Below are 19,828 nucleotides of genomic sequence, written 5' to 3'. Positions count from 1 at the left end.
TCGCGTGCAAGACCCGTGTCCCTACCTCTTAGGTCAAGGTCACACTTAGTGTTTTTTCACAATGGAATGCTGCATTTAAGGACATAGAGTATAGGTTGTCGTGTCAGGGCTGTTACTTTCCCTTGTATGGACAGATTTTAAAATCACTTGCTACATGTGTTCCACATACGAAGACGACGTGTCGTGTGCAAGACCCATGTCCCTACCTCTAAGGTGAAAGATACACTAAGTGTTTATTCACAAGGGAATTCTGAATATAAGGACATAACAGTGTAGGTTGTCAAGTATGGGTGGTATTTTTTTTTTATGTTCAGAGGTAATTTAAAATAACTTGCCATATGTATTTGACACATAAAGGCAAGATCAACTTTTCATGTACTGACCTTGTTCGTAGGTCAATGTCACATTCGGGGGCATTCGTCACATACTGTGACAGCTCTTGTTTTTTAGTAATTACTATGAATATAATGACTTTTCATCACGAATAACTTAATAAAAATTTGAGGGCAATGATTTTTTTTAAGCAAGTCTTGTTACAATGCCTGAAAAAATAGGGTAGGTGTATATTTGGTATTTCTCCCACCTCAGATAAGTAGATCCAATAATTTAACCATGCTAGAAATTCTTATCTTGCCCACGGGCGAAGATAAAATGTCCGTATGGAACTCTTTTTAATGGTCACCACATTGTAATTACCTCCCTTGTTGAAGACTGTCGTCTGTAGCATCATGGAAACCTTGTCTTGTGGCAATATTTAGAACGCTAGTTAATTATTTCTCGCTTCGAATGTCACCATAAAACAGTTTTCACGCACCATTCAAGAAATAATGCTTCACTCTCCTTAGGACTATTTTAAGACCGATTTGATTATTAATATAATCGGAATCACTGCGCGCATATCCATGACAACCACGAATTATCGCATATCCATACGCAATTATTTTCACTAAGCACAAAAGAGTTCCAGCAAAAAACACATTTTTACTTAATTATTTTTAACTGAGGTGGGAGAAAAAGCATCTACCATAGCCGCTCGTGTAAGATAGGGTCATCCCGACCCTCGCGCAGGGTGTATTGCGAAAACTCGGTAAACCTCGTTTCCGCATAACACCCTACGCTCTGATCGGAATGAACCTATCTTACACTCTTGGCCATGGAAGATACTTATATTCCTTCTTATTAGGATTGATATATGTATGCATCTTTGCTCATATAAACTTTATTGTTTCATTCATCACTTCTTGTTCTGAGTTTTACAATGATTATCCCATAATTAATTAATTTCTTCGAATTTTTTGCCCTCAGTTTTATTTTCAAAAAAGAAAATTAGGGTCAACCTGTATAATTATGGACGGTGGAGTAACTGGAACCAGACTTACTTTTTTGGGGGCCTAAGGCTGATATAGCACTATTTTTTGGGCCTAAGGCAGATACAGCTGGTTAATATGTAAAATCATAGACATATTTTGAAAATTAGACATTGTGTCATTTACATTGTAGTTTTACTTTGCAAAAATAGAAATAAGGGTTTAAGGGTCACAGAGGCTATGAACTGTGGGTGAGCTTTTATGTAAATAGTAATTAATAACCCAAAATGCTGTAACAGAGATATAATAATTGAATCACAATCTAAAAACATAAATTGTCTTGTGTCATAAACGTTGGCATGATGCCTATTATGCTGGTATGAACTGCATTCTGTTCTCAAAGCTTCATTTGCCAGATTATTATTTTTATTTTTATTTTATTTTTAGAAAACCCCATTTTACCTCAAGAATAATTTTTTTACTGACAATAATTCAATATAAAAAAACAGCTGAAGATTGCATTTTGTTGCAGAAACATCAATATTTAATGTAAACAGTGTACAATTTATCGAATTCCTGTGTATATATTCTGTCAGTCATAGTTTGTACATATACTGCTCAGAATAATGATGTAGCACAGTGCAATGGTTTAATGCTGAGTGTTTCGTAACGAATAAACTTAAATAATAAATAATATTAATCAGAAAATACCTTTTCATCATGTTTCAAATTCTTTACAACAAAGGCACATGAACTAGATTTTATAAGACTCAAGAGATACCACATTTTTCTGCTTGTTTCATCTTTTTTACAACAATGACAGAAATAAAACAAGAAACCATGCAATACATGAATAAGTAAGGCCATCACCATGTCATATTTAAGGCTGCTGATCAAGCATTACTTGTCATTTAACATATATGGCTTGTTGGTCACTTAGTATTGTTTCAGATACTATGTCTTCTTAGTATTGTTTGCTATTGTTTCAGATACTAATTGTCTTCTTAGTATTGTTTGCTATTGTTTCAGATACTATGTGTTCTAAGTATTGTTTGCCATTGTTTCAGATACTGTCTTTTTAGTATTGTTTGCTATTGTTTCAGATACTATGTGTTCTAAGTATTGTTTGCCATTGTTTCAGATACTATGTCTTCTTAGTATTGTTTTCTATTGTTTCAGATACTATGTGTTCTAAGTATTGTTTGCCAATGTTTCAGATACTATGTCTTCTTAGTATTGTTTGCTATTGTTTCAGATACTACTGTATGTCTTTTTAGTATTGTTTGCTATTGTTTCAGATACTATGTGTTCTAAGTATTGTTTGCCATTGTTTCAGATACTATGTCTTCTTAGTATTGTTTGCTATTGTTTCAGATACTATGTGTTCTAAGTATTGTTTGCCATTGTTTCAGGTATGTGTTCTTAGGAGTCTACACACTTGAGATGATAATCAAGCTTTCCGCCCGTGGTTTTTTCATCAACTCGTACACGTACCTCAGAGACGCATGGAACTGGCTAGATTTTATAGTTATAGTATCAGCGTAAGTCTTGAAAAATATTTGTTTGCATTTAGTTGACATTAAGTGCTATCACCACTTCTGAAATATTGCCATATAGTTTCAATCAAAGCATATTATATTCATAATAAGGCCTTATTGATTTATTTATCTATAACTGACATGCACTTATTTTCATGGTTGGAAACATTGTTAAAGAATGAATTAGAGTCTGTCTGATGTTAACCGAATTCTGCAGTGATCTTGCATTCTGGAATAAACTCTTTAAGTATAGTTCAGTGATTAAATAATTTGTACTTACTCCATTACATTTCTATTGCCAAAGTCAATATGTCAATGACAGATATTCTAAGATAAGAATAGTAAGGCATTGTCTATATTGCCTTTATATTGAATCCCAGCCATAATATTGGCCCCCTTCTTAGTATATTGGTGATTTAAACTTACAGATAGAATTATGTAACTAATGTGATTGTCCCCATTGTTATATATCAGTTTAGATCCACCTACAACATATCCATTATTGAATAAATCAAACAATACATTGTCAGCAGATATAATGGTATGACGAAATCAGATTTTAACGTCCCATTGGAATCAAGTATCTAGGTAATCTAATATCTTTGAATTATACAAAAGCTTTCAACACACAATCATATTTTATTTTTTACAAATGATAAAATACAACTTGAATAGCAAATATAAAAATATATCTATATAAAAACAAATGATGTTCATATATTGCAAAACCCGAGGTCAATCCAGTTCAACCAATTTTTCCCCGACCTTTGACACTTAAAAGTGGCCTCAGCAAGCATCCTAGGCGAAGCTTGCTTGGAACAAGTATATATATATATATATATATATATTTATATATATGAAAAAAATTGATGTAACTTATCATATTACTTTTAATGAATTATTATTGAAAAATGATGAATGTATTTCAGGTATTTCACAATAGTTCTAGAGAATACAGGTGGACAGTCAAGTCTGGGGAATCTTCAAGGTATCCGAACTTTCCGAGTCTTCCGAGTTCTTCGGACCATCTCAATCATACCAGGTATGGGTTTTTTTAACCTTCTCAAATATTTTAGGTTCATTCACAATTTCACCTGGTAGTTAAAAATGTTGTGTTTAATTAAAAAACATAAATAGGTTTTAAGTGTATAAGTTAGGTTGAAACACACGAAGAAAGAAGAAATATCTGTACTGATGCATCAATGGACAGTTTTAATGACCATCTTGAACATGGGATGCCACCCAACTCTCTTAAATAATTGAATGAAGGAGAAGGAATATGGCAGTGGAAATGTTAAATAATACCCAAGTCGTAATGCTTCATCATGAATTATTGTAAATGATCTTGATTATTATCATCTGTAATAATATGTACCTTGTACTTTAGAAAATTATTTGAGGTTCTGTTGCTCTGTTGAATTATGAATCAATTATAGAAAAGTAATTTAAAAACTAATTCAACATGGAATTAAATTTCCAATTAATAGCTGTACTCAAACATTGCAGGGTATTGTAATTATGAAACATGTTTTGAAAGATTTATGTAGTCTTGTACAGTGTTATGTGATAATAAGCAGCAGATTTTGCTCCGATAACCAATGATTGAAAATCGGTATCGCCATGGCTTAATTATGCATGATTTTGTCTGCAGCGCTTGCTCAAGCTTTTCTGAAAAGAAAATTTTATTTTTTTGTTTATGTTGTTACAGTTCACTAAAACTGCACTGCTTATTGAACAGACTGAAATTAATTCTCATAACTCAGTTGGTGATATCAGATAAGCAGCCATGAGGAAACAATATGTCTAAATTTGTTAAATTAGAATTGTGACAGATTTTTTTCATAGATATTAATACTTGGAAATATGGGCAGTTTTTTCTATATTCTAGACAGTGATCTAATGCATGCCTTTGTTATGCGCACTAATAACTTATGAAGAAGTTATTTTAATGACAAGTTTAGCCCTTTAATAGTATTTAAAGAAGAAAACCGCTTGTGTATTCACTTGAACCTCAAATATTAGGTATATTGTATCAATATTTTCCATGTACATAAATGGTATTACATTTTGTGAAAACCTTTAAACGGTATTTTTAATTCTATAGTTACACCATTAAATAGATTCCCTTTGATGTGTTATGCTAGTCTTATTCTTTTAATAATATTAGGTTCCCTTTATATAATTCAACAACTTATTATCTTATACAGTAGACAGACTGGCTGGCACAACGAAATTATTGTTTAAAATCTTAATGACAAGTCTTTGTTGACCATGTGGTTAACATCATTGGACAATTACAGTACAACTCAATGAAACAAAAACATACTGATCATTAACTTCAGTTGTCTCATTAGGTTGATTTTTTATTATTTTTTTTCTCAATCATCATATTCATATTAAAATTAATATGATACATGATTGTACATTATTTTTTATTAAGCAACATTGTGAACTGTACCCTTCAGTCATACAATTTCTATACTTCAGGTTTGAAGACGATTGTGAATGCGTTGTTGAGGGCGTTCCGCATGTTGCTGGAGGTGATGATGCTCATCTGTTTCTGTCTGATGGTGTTTGCCCTCTTTTCCCTCCAAATCTACATGGGGTCACTGCGGCAGAAGTGCGTCACCAACCTGAACTACTCCCTTGCCTCGCCGCCCGCCTACACCTACGACCAGTACTTCAACGACCACACCAAAAACTCTTGTAAGCCATTTATATTGATGAGTTCTGGCTTGAACTGACCCTCTTTTAACTTTGTTTGAGAAAATGCAATAGTAATTAGAGGAATGAGCAGCCATTGTGCAATCTTTGTCAGATAGAATTATATTAAATGGCGCAAAAAAAATTATTTGGACTTTCAATACTTGTCCATAGAATGACGCTTGCTTTTTAAAGTCATGACCAATTCATCATGAAGTTATATTTGTGGTGGTTTCATTTAAATAGAGAAGAGAAAATATTTGGTGTATAACAGTAAATTTATCTAATACCTCTCATAATATTTTTACAAATACACTTGTGTCTATTAGTAAAATGTATGCCAGATCCTTGAAGTATTATAGATTGGCCTGTTGGCCTTCTTGAAATTGAACATTTGACTTCAACTGTCACACCTTATGGCACTTATTATATTTTCCATAGCTTCTGTGTGCCCATTATATACAGTTTATCATGACCAAAACTTTATGTGTGGTATGTCATATACATAGTTACCGGTATTATAGTATTGAGAGGCATGTGAAACTTTAAGAATTCAGGCGGTCATTATCAAAGTGTTTGATTAAAAATATTAAAACATATATATTATATAACATAAACAATGAAAAAAAGGAAAAGGCAAATCTTAACAATGTTTCCAATGTTCTTCCGAAACGGTCATTTTGGAGAGCAACTGTTTTGCTTAACATTTTCATTTGATGTAAGCTATTTCATGAAAATTTTTGATGCCTGGTCACCCCATATTATTTAGGTACCATTGGAAAGGGTTTTATGTGTAGGGAAAGAATATATAATTATTATACCGATAACAAAATAATGCAAACACTCTGGTTTGACCTTGAAACTTGAAATTGGTCAGTTCTGACTTCAGAATTCAGTTGAAATAAAGAAAAAACATACAACCTGCCATAACTTTATTTGTATGTTTTTTTTCAGTCATTTATTTCATACTTAAGTTTTAGTCAACAATACCATTTCAAATGATGACAAATTATATGGGCATCGCAAGGCATCAACATTTAACATTATGGCCAATGGCAAGATAAAACAAAAACCTTAATTGAACATCAGATGTATACCATAACATCTTTAGAACACCTATATACTTCATAACTGAAAAGTCATTGTAAATAATGCTAAAGATGTGGGGAAGGTGGTTTAGGTATCTGTTGTCTAAATAACTAACCCTATTGCTGTGGTAGGTTGTGAAAAGGATTCCTCAACTGTGGAATATAATTCTATTGACATATATTTATATGATTGACTTGCTACATAATTGATGTACTGAAATTTGAATTTCAAAATGGCAGTTCGCCAGTTATCCCTTTGAATATAAAGATCATCTGATTCCTTATTATTGCATTACAAAACCTACATTCATGGTGTAAAAGGTCATACATTTTGACCCGGTACCATTTTTTCACAGTACATTAAAATATTGATTGTCATTTTTGTAATTAAAATAATCAATATGTAGATTGTCAGCATTGGTCAGTATTTGCACACTCCTTAGAAAGGTTTATTTCTTAAATGACATTACCAGCTTAGATTATTTCATTATATATATTTGCTATTATAACTAGTGTAATGTAGAATGTCATGCCATGATACTACATGTAGAATGTCATGCCATGATACAACACTTAGAATGTCATGCTATAATACTACATGTAGAATGACATGCTATGAAACTACATGTAGAATGTCATGCTATGATACTAAATGTAGAATGTCATGCTATAATACTACACGTAGAATGTCATGCTATAATACTACATGTAAAATGTCATGCTATAATACTACATGTAGAATGTCATGCTATGAAACTTCATGTAAAATGTAATGCTATGATACTACATGTAGAATGTCATGCTATAATACTACATGTAGAATGTCATGCCATAATACTACTTGAAGAATGTCATGCTATAATACTACATGTAGAATGTCATGCCATAATACTACATGTAGAATGTCCTGTAGATGGAATCAGAGAATAGTCCTGTATTTAAGAATCTTCATTTTGTTGCTACTTCAGTCAACTGGTACATGGAAGGTGAATACCTATGTGGGAACACTTCTGGTGCCCAGTCGTGTCCGGACGGCTACACGTGTTTTGGGGACATCGGAGAAAATCCACGCTGGGGGTTCGTTAGCTTCGACCACTTTGGCTGGGCCATGCTTACCTCCTTCCAGCTCATGACCCTTGACTTTTGGGAGGACACCTACAATAAGGTAACAAACCTGTGGTCCTCTACTGGGGGACACCTACAGTATGGTTGCAATTAAAATCAAGGGGAGTTGAGTTTATTCCAACAGTGTAATACTTAATACTTAATCAAGTACAGGGATAGCATTAAGTTGAATCTGCTTGTATAATTAACCACTTAATGACCTTTGATCTCTGAAGACACACTAGACAAAGCTAGAAATCTTTGGCATAATGTTGAATATCAGTTTACACTTAACTGTTATACCGGATTGTTAGGTTTAGGAACTGCATCAAGTTGAATCTATGTTTATGACAGTTCCCACAAAGCTGAAGCAATCTGTCAAAGTGGAGGTTCATAATTATAACTGTTTTCTTCTGCTTAGATCAGCAAAGGTAGACATCATTGTGCATACCTCAATTATTCTGTATCAGGTGAAGTCTGCATGACATTCTGGAAAAATGTCTGTACAAAAAAATTCCTTACCCATTTTCCTCTGCTCCTTCACAAGACAAATTCACGTCATCAGGATATTCTTGGATCTTTCTAACCTTAAATACGAATTCATTGGGAATTTGTAAGTATGTTTATCAAAGAAAAGGTATGCAAAGCATTGACTGAGATGTATTTACCAGTGTTTTGTGGTAAAAAACATTGAATGTCTGTGCAAACAGAATGGTAAATGCACATAATAATGCCATTATAAAAATAGGAATCGCGTAGCTGAGAACTAAATTCCTTTATTATAAAACTGCTGATTTACTATCTGCATGTATATAATAATGAATCATTTATATATAGCGCTTAATGATAACCAGACTGCCATGGGAATGGTGTGATTTGTCCTAGCACTCCCACATACATTCATAAAGTGCCTATACCTCAGTACCTTTGCCGTTACCCTCCCACAGCAATGTGGCAAACATCCAACAGGAATCTTGGACACTAATTATGTATGTCTCTTTGTCTTTGCTAAGAATTGTACATCAATACTTGAGTTTTCAGTTCTTAAAATCTGATGGCACATTTCATATGTCTTTATTTATTATTCTGATGAATATTTTATGATAAAATTATTTCTAGCAAATCTATAACAATGTTAAGCATGTCTTACGATACCAATAAAATAAAAACAGAACATTCATAAATCATATTCCATTATGATGAGGTTGGTTATGTAATTCAACTGCATTGTTTGGGAAACTGAACTAGATCTTGTAAGTCTAGGAAGAAAGTTTTTTGACTGGAATTTTTGCTACTCATTAAAGAAAATACAGGAGGCAAATTGCCATAATGTTTTAAGGTATCCCACCCACAAGTAAGTCAATTTTAGATGCCTAATGGTCCCATATTGTTTTGTATGATTTGAAACAATTTTGTGAGCAAGAAAAAAAGAAAATATAAATATTAACAAAAATTAACAAATAATATTTTTTGGCCTTCAGAGTTTTGCAAAATAAATTTCATTTTATTGCAAAGAATAATATACAAAGTTGATAACTTTATGCATGTATGCTGTACTTTCAGTCATTTATTTTAAATATTTGAAACCAGCAAATACCTTCTAATGATGCCAAATTTGTAAGGGATAAAAAATTAACATTAAGAGAAATGGAGCTATCAGGGATCTTGCCTATTTGTGGGGAGGATTCCTGGGACAAGATTTAAGAGTTGAACATCTATTTGACATTGGACAACACTGGGTACTTTGAACATTGTGGTGATGGTCTTAATGATGACATACCATTAATGATGAAGACATTATCAAAGTATGTAAGTGAATGTATGTAATCCTAATTGCATTGTAAGTATTAACATATGCTTAGAAAGCACTCCTACAGCAATTATTCGTTGAGACTCGTATGTTCGTGTCTAGGTAAAAACCTGACCCAGATAAGCCTACAGGTTATGGAAGGTTATTTAATATGTGGCATATTTTACAGATTTTAGCATATGAAACCAAGAAACATCATCAGCTCATGAATAACACATATGACTTCCATAATCAGCTCATGAATTACACATATCACTTCCATCATCAGCTCATGAACGACACATATGACTTACATCATCAGCTGGATGGTGTCAGGCCCTCCGTAAGAAGCTGTGGGTTCAAGTTCCGCAAGTGGAACTTCCACATAGTCTCTTAAAACCGACAACAGAAGAGTGCAGGTCACCCAGATCTGTCAACTAAAATTCGGGCCACTTTGATACAACAGCTACATGTAATTCTGCTAAATCCCTATAGCACTGCTGCACAGTTAACCTAGCAAGGCTGCATAATTATACACATTGTTACATTTCAACAGGTGCTCCAGACATCCGGTCCCCTGAACGTGATCTTCTTCATACTCGTCATCTTCTTTGGCTCCTTCTACCTTGTAAACCTGATGTTGGCTGTCGTTGCTATGTCGTATGAGCAGGAGTCCGAGGCCGCCGGCAAGGTAGGGCACTCTGCACTCTGCACAGAGAGATAATACAGATGCTTCCCTTGATAAACTCAATAATACTGTTGGTTATTACTAATTCAATATATATATATCAGTGTTTATATGCAGTCGAATTATCAAGAGATGTTGTTTTAGAATAGTTATCATTCTGTGTACAATGTTTATATATGAGATGTACATTGGAAAGATTTAACCAATTTCTATAGAACATTTCATCTTTTTCTGATGTATACATAACACCAATATAATGGCACAATTACTTCCTAGAGGTGTTCTGGATATATTTTTACATTTGATATTATAAATGAATTTGAAAATAATGTTCTTACCTGTTTATGCCCTACTCAAATGTTATTAATCATTGTTGCTCTCTGTTTTGCTAAACAAAGATTAACAAACGCTTAGCTCGTAAGAAAGCGTTGGAAGCAAATAAAAAACAAGCGGTAATTATTAGGGTTGATGATCACTTATGTTTTGTCTGATCTCAATTGATCATTTTGATTTACTCCCAGTGACACTTTAGAATGTTTTACGAGCAAAATGGAAAATCTTGTTTTTATTTATTTCACTTTTTTTTAAAAGAATGGTTAATTTTATATAATTTTTAGAATTTCACACGACTTCTGTGGATCCATTTTCATTTCTTTTATTGACTAGCATTATCACTAGAGAACACAATAGATGAAGTAGGATCTATTATAAACATAGCAATTAGAAATTATCATTTAACTTCCCCTGTAACCTCGTTTCTTTAGAGAAAGTCTAAGTTCGGTTTGGGACCCCAATTTTCAGAGTAAGGGTCGTGGTATGCGAATGTTTAGACCTTATGAGGATGAGAAAGAGTCTGATGCAAAAGCGCCAGAGGTATCCTGTCTAAGAACATAGACTAGCGCAAAATTAAGCCATGTATTTGCAACCATATATTCTGCTTACAAGACAGTGCTTTTGATAAATTGTAAAATGTTGTCTACTGAATTTATATCATGCATATCCAAAAGTTTAGAAATGTCTTTTATTTCTCAAATCAAACAAAATAAATTTGCATGTATCTGGCATGAGTGTGCTTTATAGTTTGTAGATTATATGGTTTTTGGCAGAGCAGATTATATGGTTTTTGTCTAAAAAGTGCATTTAAAGCAAATCATATTAACATTGTCATATCTTACCCTGTACCGTTAGTATTCTGTTTAATTAAATATACCCTAAAAGACAGAATAAAGTTGGTAAGATATGACCCGCTTTAAGGGTTAACTTCTCTAATATATATTTTGAAAAACAAACTGATGCTGTATGACAACATAGGATAAGTGTAGATTATTATAGCGGTCCTTCTTAGATTTGTCTTATAACATAGGTTAGCCATATAGTTTAATAGGGTTGTATCACAGAAATTGTGGTTGATCTGTTTAGCCTAAAAACTAGTTAGCCTGAATACCATTTCGCATGATCAAAATGATGCAAAATTTCGCCCAAAACTTGAAAATGTCAAGACTCTCAGTATCTGATAGGGACTCTTTAGTTATTGGTATATAACAAAACGCTGCCCCTACTGGTCAAGCCAAGGCCACACTGCAATGTTCTAATGACTTGTAAGGTAAACAAATAACTTCAGCTAAAATTCTATCCAGCTGCATCCATTTCATAATTCTAATTGTATATATTTATAAATACTTTGTGAAACTCACAGGTCATTAACTAGTATAAACAGGTGTATTTTCTGCAGGAATATGCACATCTTTAATCACTACTTTTTTAAATTTTGCACCATTTTTTGCTGTTTCATGAAAACTAGCGCAAACGCAAGCGGCGGAAGGTCAGTAGTCTGCAAATCTTCATTTCTCACCTGTCTTATAAAAAATAATTTCCCGGAGAGAGAAAATGTTGGATTTTGGATTGAGAAGTCATGGCATGGCACTTCAAGTGGGATTTTTTTTATTCAATGATTGGGATATGGGATTTTTTTATTCAACGAGAAATGAAGATGAATGCTGAAGGTGTCTGGGAACTGTAAAACTATATTTTATTACATTATAAGTGTCATAAGTTTATTTTTCACTCAGCATTTATTATTGGGTCTACACTTCCATTTAGCTAGCACAGGCTGTGAGATCAATTTTTGTACAAACTGTTCACATTACTTGTTTTCACTATTATTTCTGTATGTTTCAATGTTCAATTGTTCATATTCTTTTAAATCTCAATTATACATAAACATGTTCTTAAAACCCTTTGTTGTTTTTGTTCACTGATGTTCATAATAACTCAAAAATGTATAAAGCTGACTGGCTCTAATTTCAAACTTCCAATATAACAGGACTACGCTAAGATCACTTTTTTTTTGTTTTTCTATATTTAGGGCCTGCATACGTAAAGACATAATACATCAGAGACATTCAAGATATCACTTTCTAAATTTCCTCAACATACCAATATACTCTTTTGTGTAAAGTTATATAACTAATGCTTAATTTACATTAACTTTTTTTGAGATTTTAAATAGGAATTATCTTTATTATTATCACAATAAACTATTTTTCATTGATCAAAAATCAAATTAAGTATGTATTTCAGCTTATTGAATTAAGCTACATAAGTCTGTTATGCCTTAGAAATTACGAGCAAATGGGGCCAAGTTACTATAGTAGCATTCAATAATTTAGTTGTGCTAAAACAAAAAATTGTATATATAATAATAGACACCGTATCTTCTTAAGGGAACTGTTAGTAGTTTGATCAGTTTTAGTATTTAACCAAAATTAATATTTATAATCACTTTTCCAAAAATATGGTTTAAAACCACATAGGTGTTGTCCGGATTATCTAAAATTGACAAGATATTTAAGTTATTTAACAGCACTCCATTTTTACCTCATGCTATACTCTACCTGAACGCAGGGTGTTATGGAATTCTTCACTATGGATACATTTCCAGATTCAAGTACTTTTGCTTTAAACAATGATCTAAAAATCGAAATGTACTCCATCAGCGATATATATTGCTATTAGATATAGCTTATTTAAGGTCCTGTCGATGCATACGTACCCAAATCTTGTGTATGTTTTAATAATGCTATTCAAACTACTTTCAGTCCCTTAAGTGACGAAAGAAGATACTCATATGTACCTATTTTTGTATATTATGCTTACTTATCAATTACAAGCTTGCTATTGTTTTACTTTCAGGATGCACATGCTTTCCTTATTTGTAGATTTCAATCACAAACATATATCATTTGGTCTTCTTGTTAAAAATAATAAACATCTCATCAATACAGTTGAAAAAAAACAGTAAAAGAGAAGAAGTACATACTGATTTTTCGACGAAGCTTCAAATGATTAATTCTGTACATTATTATTCATTCACTAATATTTCATTTTTAATTACCATGTGTTTGTCATGTTTGTACAAGTGTTTGAACTCATTGTGTTACCTGATAGAATGTGATGAACCATTCAGTTTGTAACGTTGCGCATACCCTGTGTTTTCAGGAGAAAGCAAAAGAGATTAAGAACAAGGAGCGGAACAAGAAGAGGAAAAAAAAGAAAGAAAAAGAGAAAAAGGAAAAAGACGCCCTCCGTGACCTTGCCAATGGTAGGCCAATCTCATTCCAAACTGAACACTGTAGATAATGCTTTACCATGCTTTCTTGCTAATAGTTTTGACATAATAAAAAAAACAGTAGTAGTTTCGGTGAAGGACCGGTTTAGGACATCTAGATTTCAGCCTGTCTCATTAAATGTTAACTATTTGGAAACCTAAAAATGGTACATTAGGCCACAATTCATGAACTAATTGTTAGGCCTTACCCGAACAACTCTCAAAAATACCTGCAGCCAGAAGTTTTTTATCCTCTGGTGGTCTTTATTTTTCATCTTTTTTCATTATGGAATTAGGAAATAATGGGCCAGGTATTTGTGGGTGGGGTAAGGTCAAGCAAGTCTTTATTAATTTTGGCCTTCTAAAGTTACATGTTCGTAATGTGGAAGAGAACGTGAAATCTTTTCTCATAAAAACAATTGAAATTGGCAATAGATGTACAAAAATTTATGTTGTAGATACACTAGTTATTCCTGTATTGTAGCATTTTGCTTCACCGATTAATTCTTTTCCCCAATTAGCTTCACTGAGTATTTCTTATTTCACTGGAAAATCCCCTGACTTAACTTCATCGATCATTTCATGCTGTAAAGTACTCCCTATAAGCTTCAGTGGTTTTTTCATGCCTTTAAATCATCAAGTCTAACACCCATGTTTCAATAATTTCTTCTTTAATTACTTAGAAATCTAGTTTTGCTGTGATATTCTATTGTTTCATATCTTTTTTGTAGAACAATCTAATGATAAAAATAAGCACGACCATCATAAAAAACACCCTGATGATGCAGATTACGATGACCCCTGGATACATTTGCGCCATGGTATGTGGTTGTTCAAGAACCATGTTTGCCCGAGTTTCTTCTGTTCTGAAATGACATCAGTTTTGCATGTATGCGTATTAAACGCAAATATATTGTAAAAAGTATCTTCATTGTTGCATGCATTCAAAGTTCTATATAAATGTAGTGTTTACATGCTTTATGCCAGCTATAGACAATTTTATTTCACATATTGTGTCATATCGCAAATATATTCTCACATTAATTACAGCTTCCAAAACGTGAATGATGACATATTTGCTGTAATGTGGTTTTCAGAGACAACAAATGCAGTGAGGGCCGCTGTTGAGATGGCGTACCCATCCAATCATGCCAGCAAGAAGATTCCGACAAGCTCTACGGCCCGCCCTCTGGGCAACCCAAACCATGTAAGTCAAACAGACAACAAGGATAGCAAGCACATCAAACGTAACCCTATGGTGAAAATGGCGAGCAAGGACAGCGGGACGGGAAACTCCGTGGAGAGCTCACGCTCTAACGGGAGCAAGGATGAATACACCTTGATGGAGGATGGTTCCTACCCAGGAAGTACTATTGATATAATCAAGAGAGACTCTCGCTTACCCACCAAGAAACCACTGCTCAAACAACAGAGCACTGGCATGGTAAGAGTTTTAGGTAGATCTGTCTGGCCCTGTCCATTGTAATGCTATTTTCTAGTGATCTGCTCCTCTTTCCCTCAGTCTTTCTATTGGTTGAGCATTTGTTGTGCCACTTGATCTAACATGGGAAGCATGGGACACTCTTCATGTTTGGCTTTATCTACCATGCAATTCACTTTTGAATAATTTATTTATGATAATCAGCTTTCGTTTAATCAGAATTTGTCATCCTTGTTTTCATCAAGAACATTGAAGTCAGTTGTAAAATCTCTTTCTGCTATCACTTTGATACCAATACAGGTGTATAGCTCAATTGTTAAACTCTATTTGTTTCATAGTTAGAACTTTTTTTAAGTACAGGTATAAATCATTAATATTTATAACACTTGCTTGTGTGTTGTTTTTTTACATGAAGATTTCAAATGATGTAAGTTGATCTGTATATGTTTATAGGCACCTTGGCTTAGAGCACTTAGGCAATTACTAATGGCTTTATATAATCTCATTTCTGTAGATTGTCAAGCTTTACAGGACTAGACTGGTATTTCATTTTCTTTCACTCTGTAACTTTTTATTCTACATTTTTTAATTATGGTGATAATATATTTTTTGTGTCTCCCCCATAAAAAATGGGGAAACATATTGTTTTTGACCAAATTATCTGTCTGTCTGTCCCTCACAAGTAGTTTCCGCTCCATATCTGTTGAACCGCTTAAAGGTTTTCGTATAACTTGCCACAAATGTTCACCATACTGAAACGATGTGCAGAACGCATGTTTCAATCAACTTGTTCATGTTCAAGGTCACACCTAGAGGTGGAAGCTCATATTGTGTCTGCTCCATAATATCTTGTACCTCTTGAAGGATTTGAATAAACTGCTAAAAATGTTCACCATATTGATATGATGTGAAGAGCGCATGTTACAACCAGCTTGGTTCAAGGTCATGGTCACACTAAGAGGTCAAAGGTCATATGACTTATTTCCTTTTCACTCCATATCTCTAAAACCTCTTGAAGGATTTAAAATAACTCTACACATAATTATGTTCTCCACTGTGGAAAAGGGGATACATCAGGTCTTGATTACAGAAAAAACCATCTAGTTTTATGTTAAGAATGATTACACATTTTTACCTTTTCCTTGTTTCACATTTGTAGCTTCATATGTACACTTTCACTTTTTGGGGGTATAAAAACATATTATAGCACTGTTTTATGTATTCACAAATATAACAGATCTTGCTTAGTCTACCAACATTTCTGTTAGAGTTTTCCATAGTTTAATACCTTTGCCATTCACTGTCTAGCAATTAGTGATGAGTGCACTACATTTTAGAATGGGTGTAGGAATCTTAACATTGATAATTAATATAGCATCTAAGCCTTCAAACTATAGTCAGGTCTTTACTAGGATTGTTTTTAACCTTTTTTCTCTCACTCCCGGCTTGGATGTAATGCAGTTTAAACATAAGCACAGTTCTTTCAGTATCCTTGTAACCAGAAGATGTCTCTAGAAATGTCGGTGGTAAGTTGGTTCACACAAAATGATGTTTTTCTTCAGTTTAAACACATTTGAAATTGCCACCATGGTAAATTTTTGCCGTGTTAAGTATGGTGAAATTCAATTCAAAATTATATATACGTTCTATGTATTCGCTCAGTAACAGAGTAATAATATAAATGCAAGCAAAATGGATGCTCCAAATCTATAAAAGTGTCCAGTAATAAGAAGGAAAATTACCATGGTGGTAGTTGAAAAAGTTGCAGCAGGATTGACCAGTCCAGCAATGTTTAGGCCAGGGACTTGCTGTACAGTAGCTATGGTTACTGGTTGTTGGAAGGTGGTAGCTCCTTTTTCAGTAGCTAAATAACCATTTGTTACCTTTACCATCTGCGTGCATGACCCTTTCTCTGAAACTACTTGCTTTCCTTGAAAATGGTATGCATGCTCTGCTCTATTAATATGACTAACAAAATGTTAAGTTTGATTCGAAAGGCTGAATTCTGTAAGTAAGGAATATTTATGTGAAGAAGACTTGATAAAGTTTGAACACTATTTCAATTTAATGTAAAAGATGAAATGAATCTTGTTTGAAATTCATTTCTTACCTTAAAGTTTTGTAAACATTTCTAATCACATAATTATTAACAAACATGTTAAAAGCCTTAAGTGGATCTCATTAATCAAAAATATCTATCACATATAAATTTTATTTAATTAAGAGCACCTGCTTATATGTGTCAGAAAACAATACAGGTGTGTGTTTGTTACAGGTGTCGTCCTCTGGTGTGACCTTAAGTCCTTACAGGGTTGAAGAGAATAACACTGACCATTTGACGTTTGACGGCCCCAATGACTATGACAATACCGATGACACGAATACAAACGCCATGGAGGAAGAATCACCAGGCCGAAAATATGTGCGGGAAAAATATCCGCATCTCACCATTGTGGATGGTAGGTCAGGTTTGGTAGCTTGATGTTTAACTGCCAATATATATTGTTCCAAGGATTTTTTCATAAGCCATTATGCAGCTTATTTACTTCATACTTGTACACTTGTAGTGATTAAGTTTCCCAATTTCTTAACTCTGCACTTGATTTCTAGCTGCCTGTCAATTCCTCTGTACACTACAAGTCTTGGAGCTTGTTATGTCCAATTTGGACATAACTTTTACAGCATTTCAAACTTGAAACTATAACTGTGATGAACTTCAAAAGTTTTAACTGTTCAAAAGGTGCCTGTAATGCAAGTCAAGAAGTCACTTAAAGAAAGAATAATAAGAATAGTACTCATTTTGTACTTATAAGAGCTTAATATATATTATGGCATTTTATGTAAAATAAAAACATAAACAGTTTGAAGTCATATTTACAGAATGAAGCATATCTTCTTGCCCATTGAGAGAGGGTATAATAACGTCTCTAATAACTGTTCAAAAAGAAATGTAATGAATTGCTTTATTATGTAAAGCAGAAAACTATCAATGAAATGGAACGAATCATAATTGGTTTGTCAAAGATTCAATCATATTGACATCTAGAGGATTTTTTTATGATCTGAAAGTGTGGGAGTACTACTATTGAACTTGCACATTAACATCGATTTTCTACTGATAAGTGGGGAATTTAAAAAGTAATTGTAAAAGGTAGTAAAATGTCTTTAATATAAACTGTTTGACATGACATACTGTTATATATATCACTATTGGTTTTAATTGTGACAATATTATTCATCTGATAATTGATTTTAATAAATCCATATTTTAACAAGTGACTCTGTTGACTCTGCCTATAAGAAAAGTAGTTCTCATTTGTCCTAGTCTATGGCCTGATCAAAGCGTGATCTTATGTGTATTATAATTAACAATGTAGTTTCACAGCCTAACGTTATATTCAGTTGAAAGTATAAACATTTGATAATCCCACGAGAGTTTAAAATCTGACGCAGGATTTCAATCTGGTAACTGCTACAAACATGTTTTGTCAATGACCTTGGTTAACTGAAATGTCACAAACTAATATCAATGGGATTATAAATAATAAGTTCATTTTAAACTATTGTCACTCTCTCTTTGATTTATTCATAATTAAAGTTTTACTTTGAAGTATTTGTTGATGTTATTGAATTATATATGATGCAGTGTTCACCTGAACATTGTCTATTCCCATACCAGTTTTCACAGACTTAAAAGATAAACCTTTGTAGTTATTAAGCAACAATCAGCTGCAACTGGTGAATGTACCCGGTAGTAAAAATGTTGTCAGTGAAACAACAGTGTTTTTATTACATACAAATAAAATCATTGTTGTTTTACTGATTTTTAATGTCCTCTAGTATACTGAAACGACTTTGCTATATACTTTGACTGAACTGAATATTGTGAATTTATACTTGTGATTAGCGATGGTGACCTGTCCATTAATTCCTCTGATTGTCACTTTGCAACCTCCTATTAACTCCCAATTGTACCATTACAGTTGGAGATGGTGACCCGTACATTGAACGTGAGGAGGACCAGGTGGTGAACAGGAACTGTAACTCCTGCTACAACGTTTGCGGGGGCCGCCTGTTTGTTGGCTGGCTCTGGTACCAGCAGTTCTGCTTCACGATTATCTCCGAGCCCATGTTTGACCTGTTCATCATTGTCTGTATCACCCTCAACACCCTCTTCATGTCCCTGGAACACTACCCACAGACTGACACCTTCTCTGATGTACTCAGTGTCGCAAACTATGTGAGTTCATTACAATAATCATCATATAGTGTTGTAATATTTTTGCAAAATGTTATCAAACATGTTGTGGCAAAACAGTTGTAAGGCACATTTTTTGTTTTTAAGCCATTTTACAAGGCTCCATACTATCCAAATATTGGATAAGTTCTAAAAAATAAAAGGTTTGTTTGAAAACATTGCTTTAATTAATATTGCTGGGAACATGATGACTTTACTTTAACATCAGGAAAATACGGTTTCCAACGATTGAAACAAATTCTGAGTTATGGTAATTTTTAAGGACACAGCTTCCAAAAAGAATGAGTGAACGATTTTTTTGTGAT

General features: G+C 33.4%; 1 protein-coding gene across 9 annotated transcripts in view; it reads left to right on the top strand.

The window, feature by feature from the left end:
* Nucleotides 1-19,828, top strand: part of LOC128227482 (sodium channel protein 1 brain-like) — a 52,656-nt gene that overhangs the window by 17,673 nt on the left and 15,155 nt on the right. For 4 of the 9 annotated variants that reach the window (XM_052938073.1, XM_052938074.1, XM_052938071.1 and 1 more), the window contains exons 4-14: nt 2,720-2,848; nt 3,775-3,887; nt 5,333-5,551; nt 7,605-7,801; nt 10,086-10,220; nt 11,019-11,090; nt 13,716-13,818; nt 14,556-14,645; nt 14,922-15,268; nt 17,541-17,724; nt 19,249-19,505. In XM_052938073.1, the coding sequence (XP_052794033.1) occupies nt 2,720-2,848; nt 3,775-3,887; nt 5,333-5,551; nt 7,605-7,801; nt 10,086-10,220; nt 11,019-11,090; nt 13,716-13,818; nt 14,556-14,645; nt 14,922-15,268; nt 17,541-17,724; nt 19,249-19,505 (1,846 nt within the window). The remainder of the gene's footprint in view (nt 1-2,719; nt 2,849-3,774; nt 3,888-5,332; nt 5,552-7,604; nt 7,802-10,085; nt 10,221-11,018; nt 11,091-13,715; nt 13,819-14,555; nt 14,646-14,921; nt 15,269-17,540; nt 17,725-19,248; nt 19,506-19,828) is intronic. The other 5 variants (XM_052938078.1, XM_052938075.1, XM_052938079.1 and 2 more) reach the window with 5 other exon arrangements.

The sequence above is a fragment of the Mya arenaria genome, chromosome 3 (assembly GCF_026914265.1).
Source record: "Mya arenaria isolate MELC-2E11 chromosome 3, ASM2691426v1".
Classification (NCBI taxonomy): domain Eukaryota; kingdom Metazoa; phylum Mollusca; class Bivalvia; order Myida; family Myidae; genus Mya; species Mya arenaria.
Note: the sequence above shows the minus strand (reverse complement) of the source record. Positions and strands in the feature narration are given on the sequence as shown.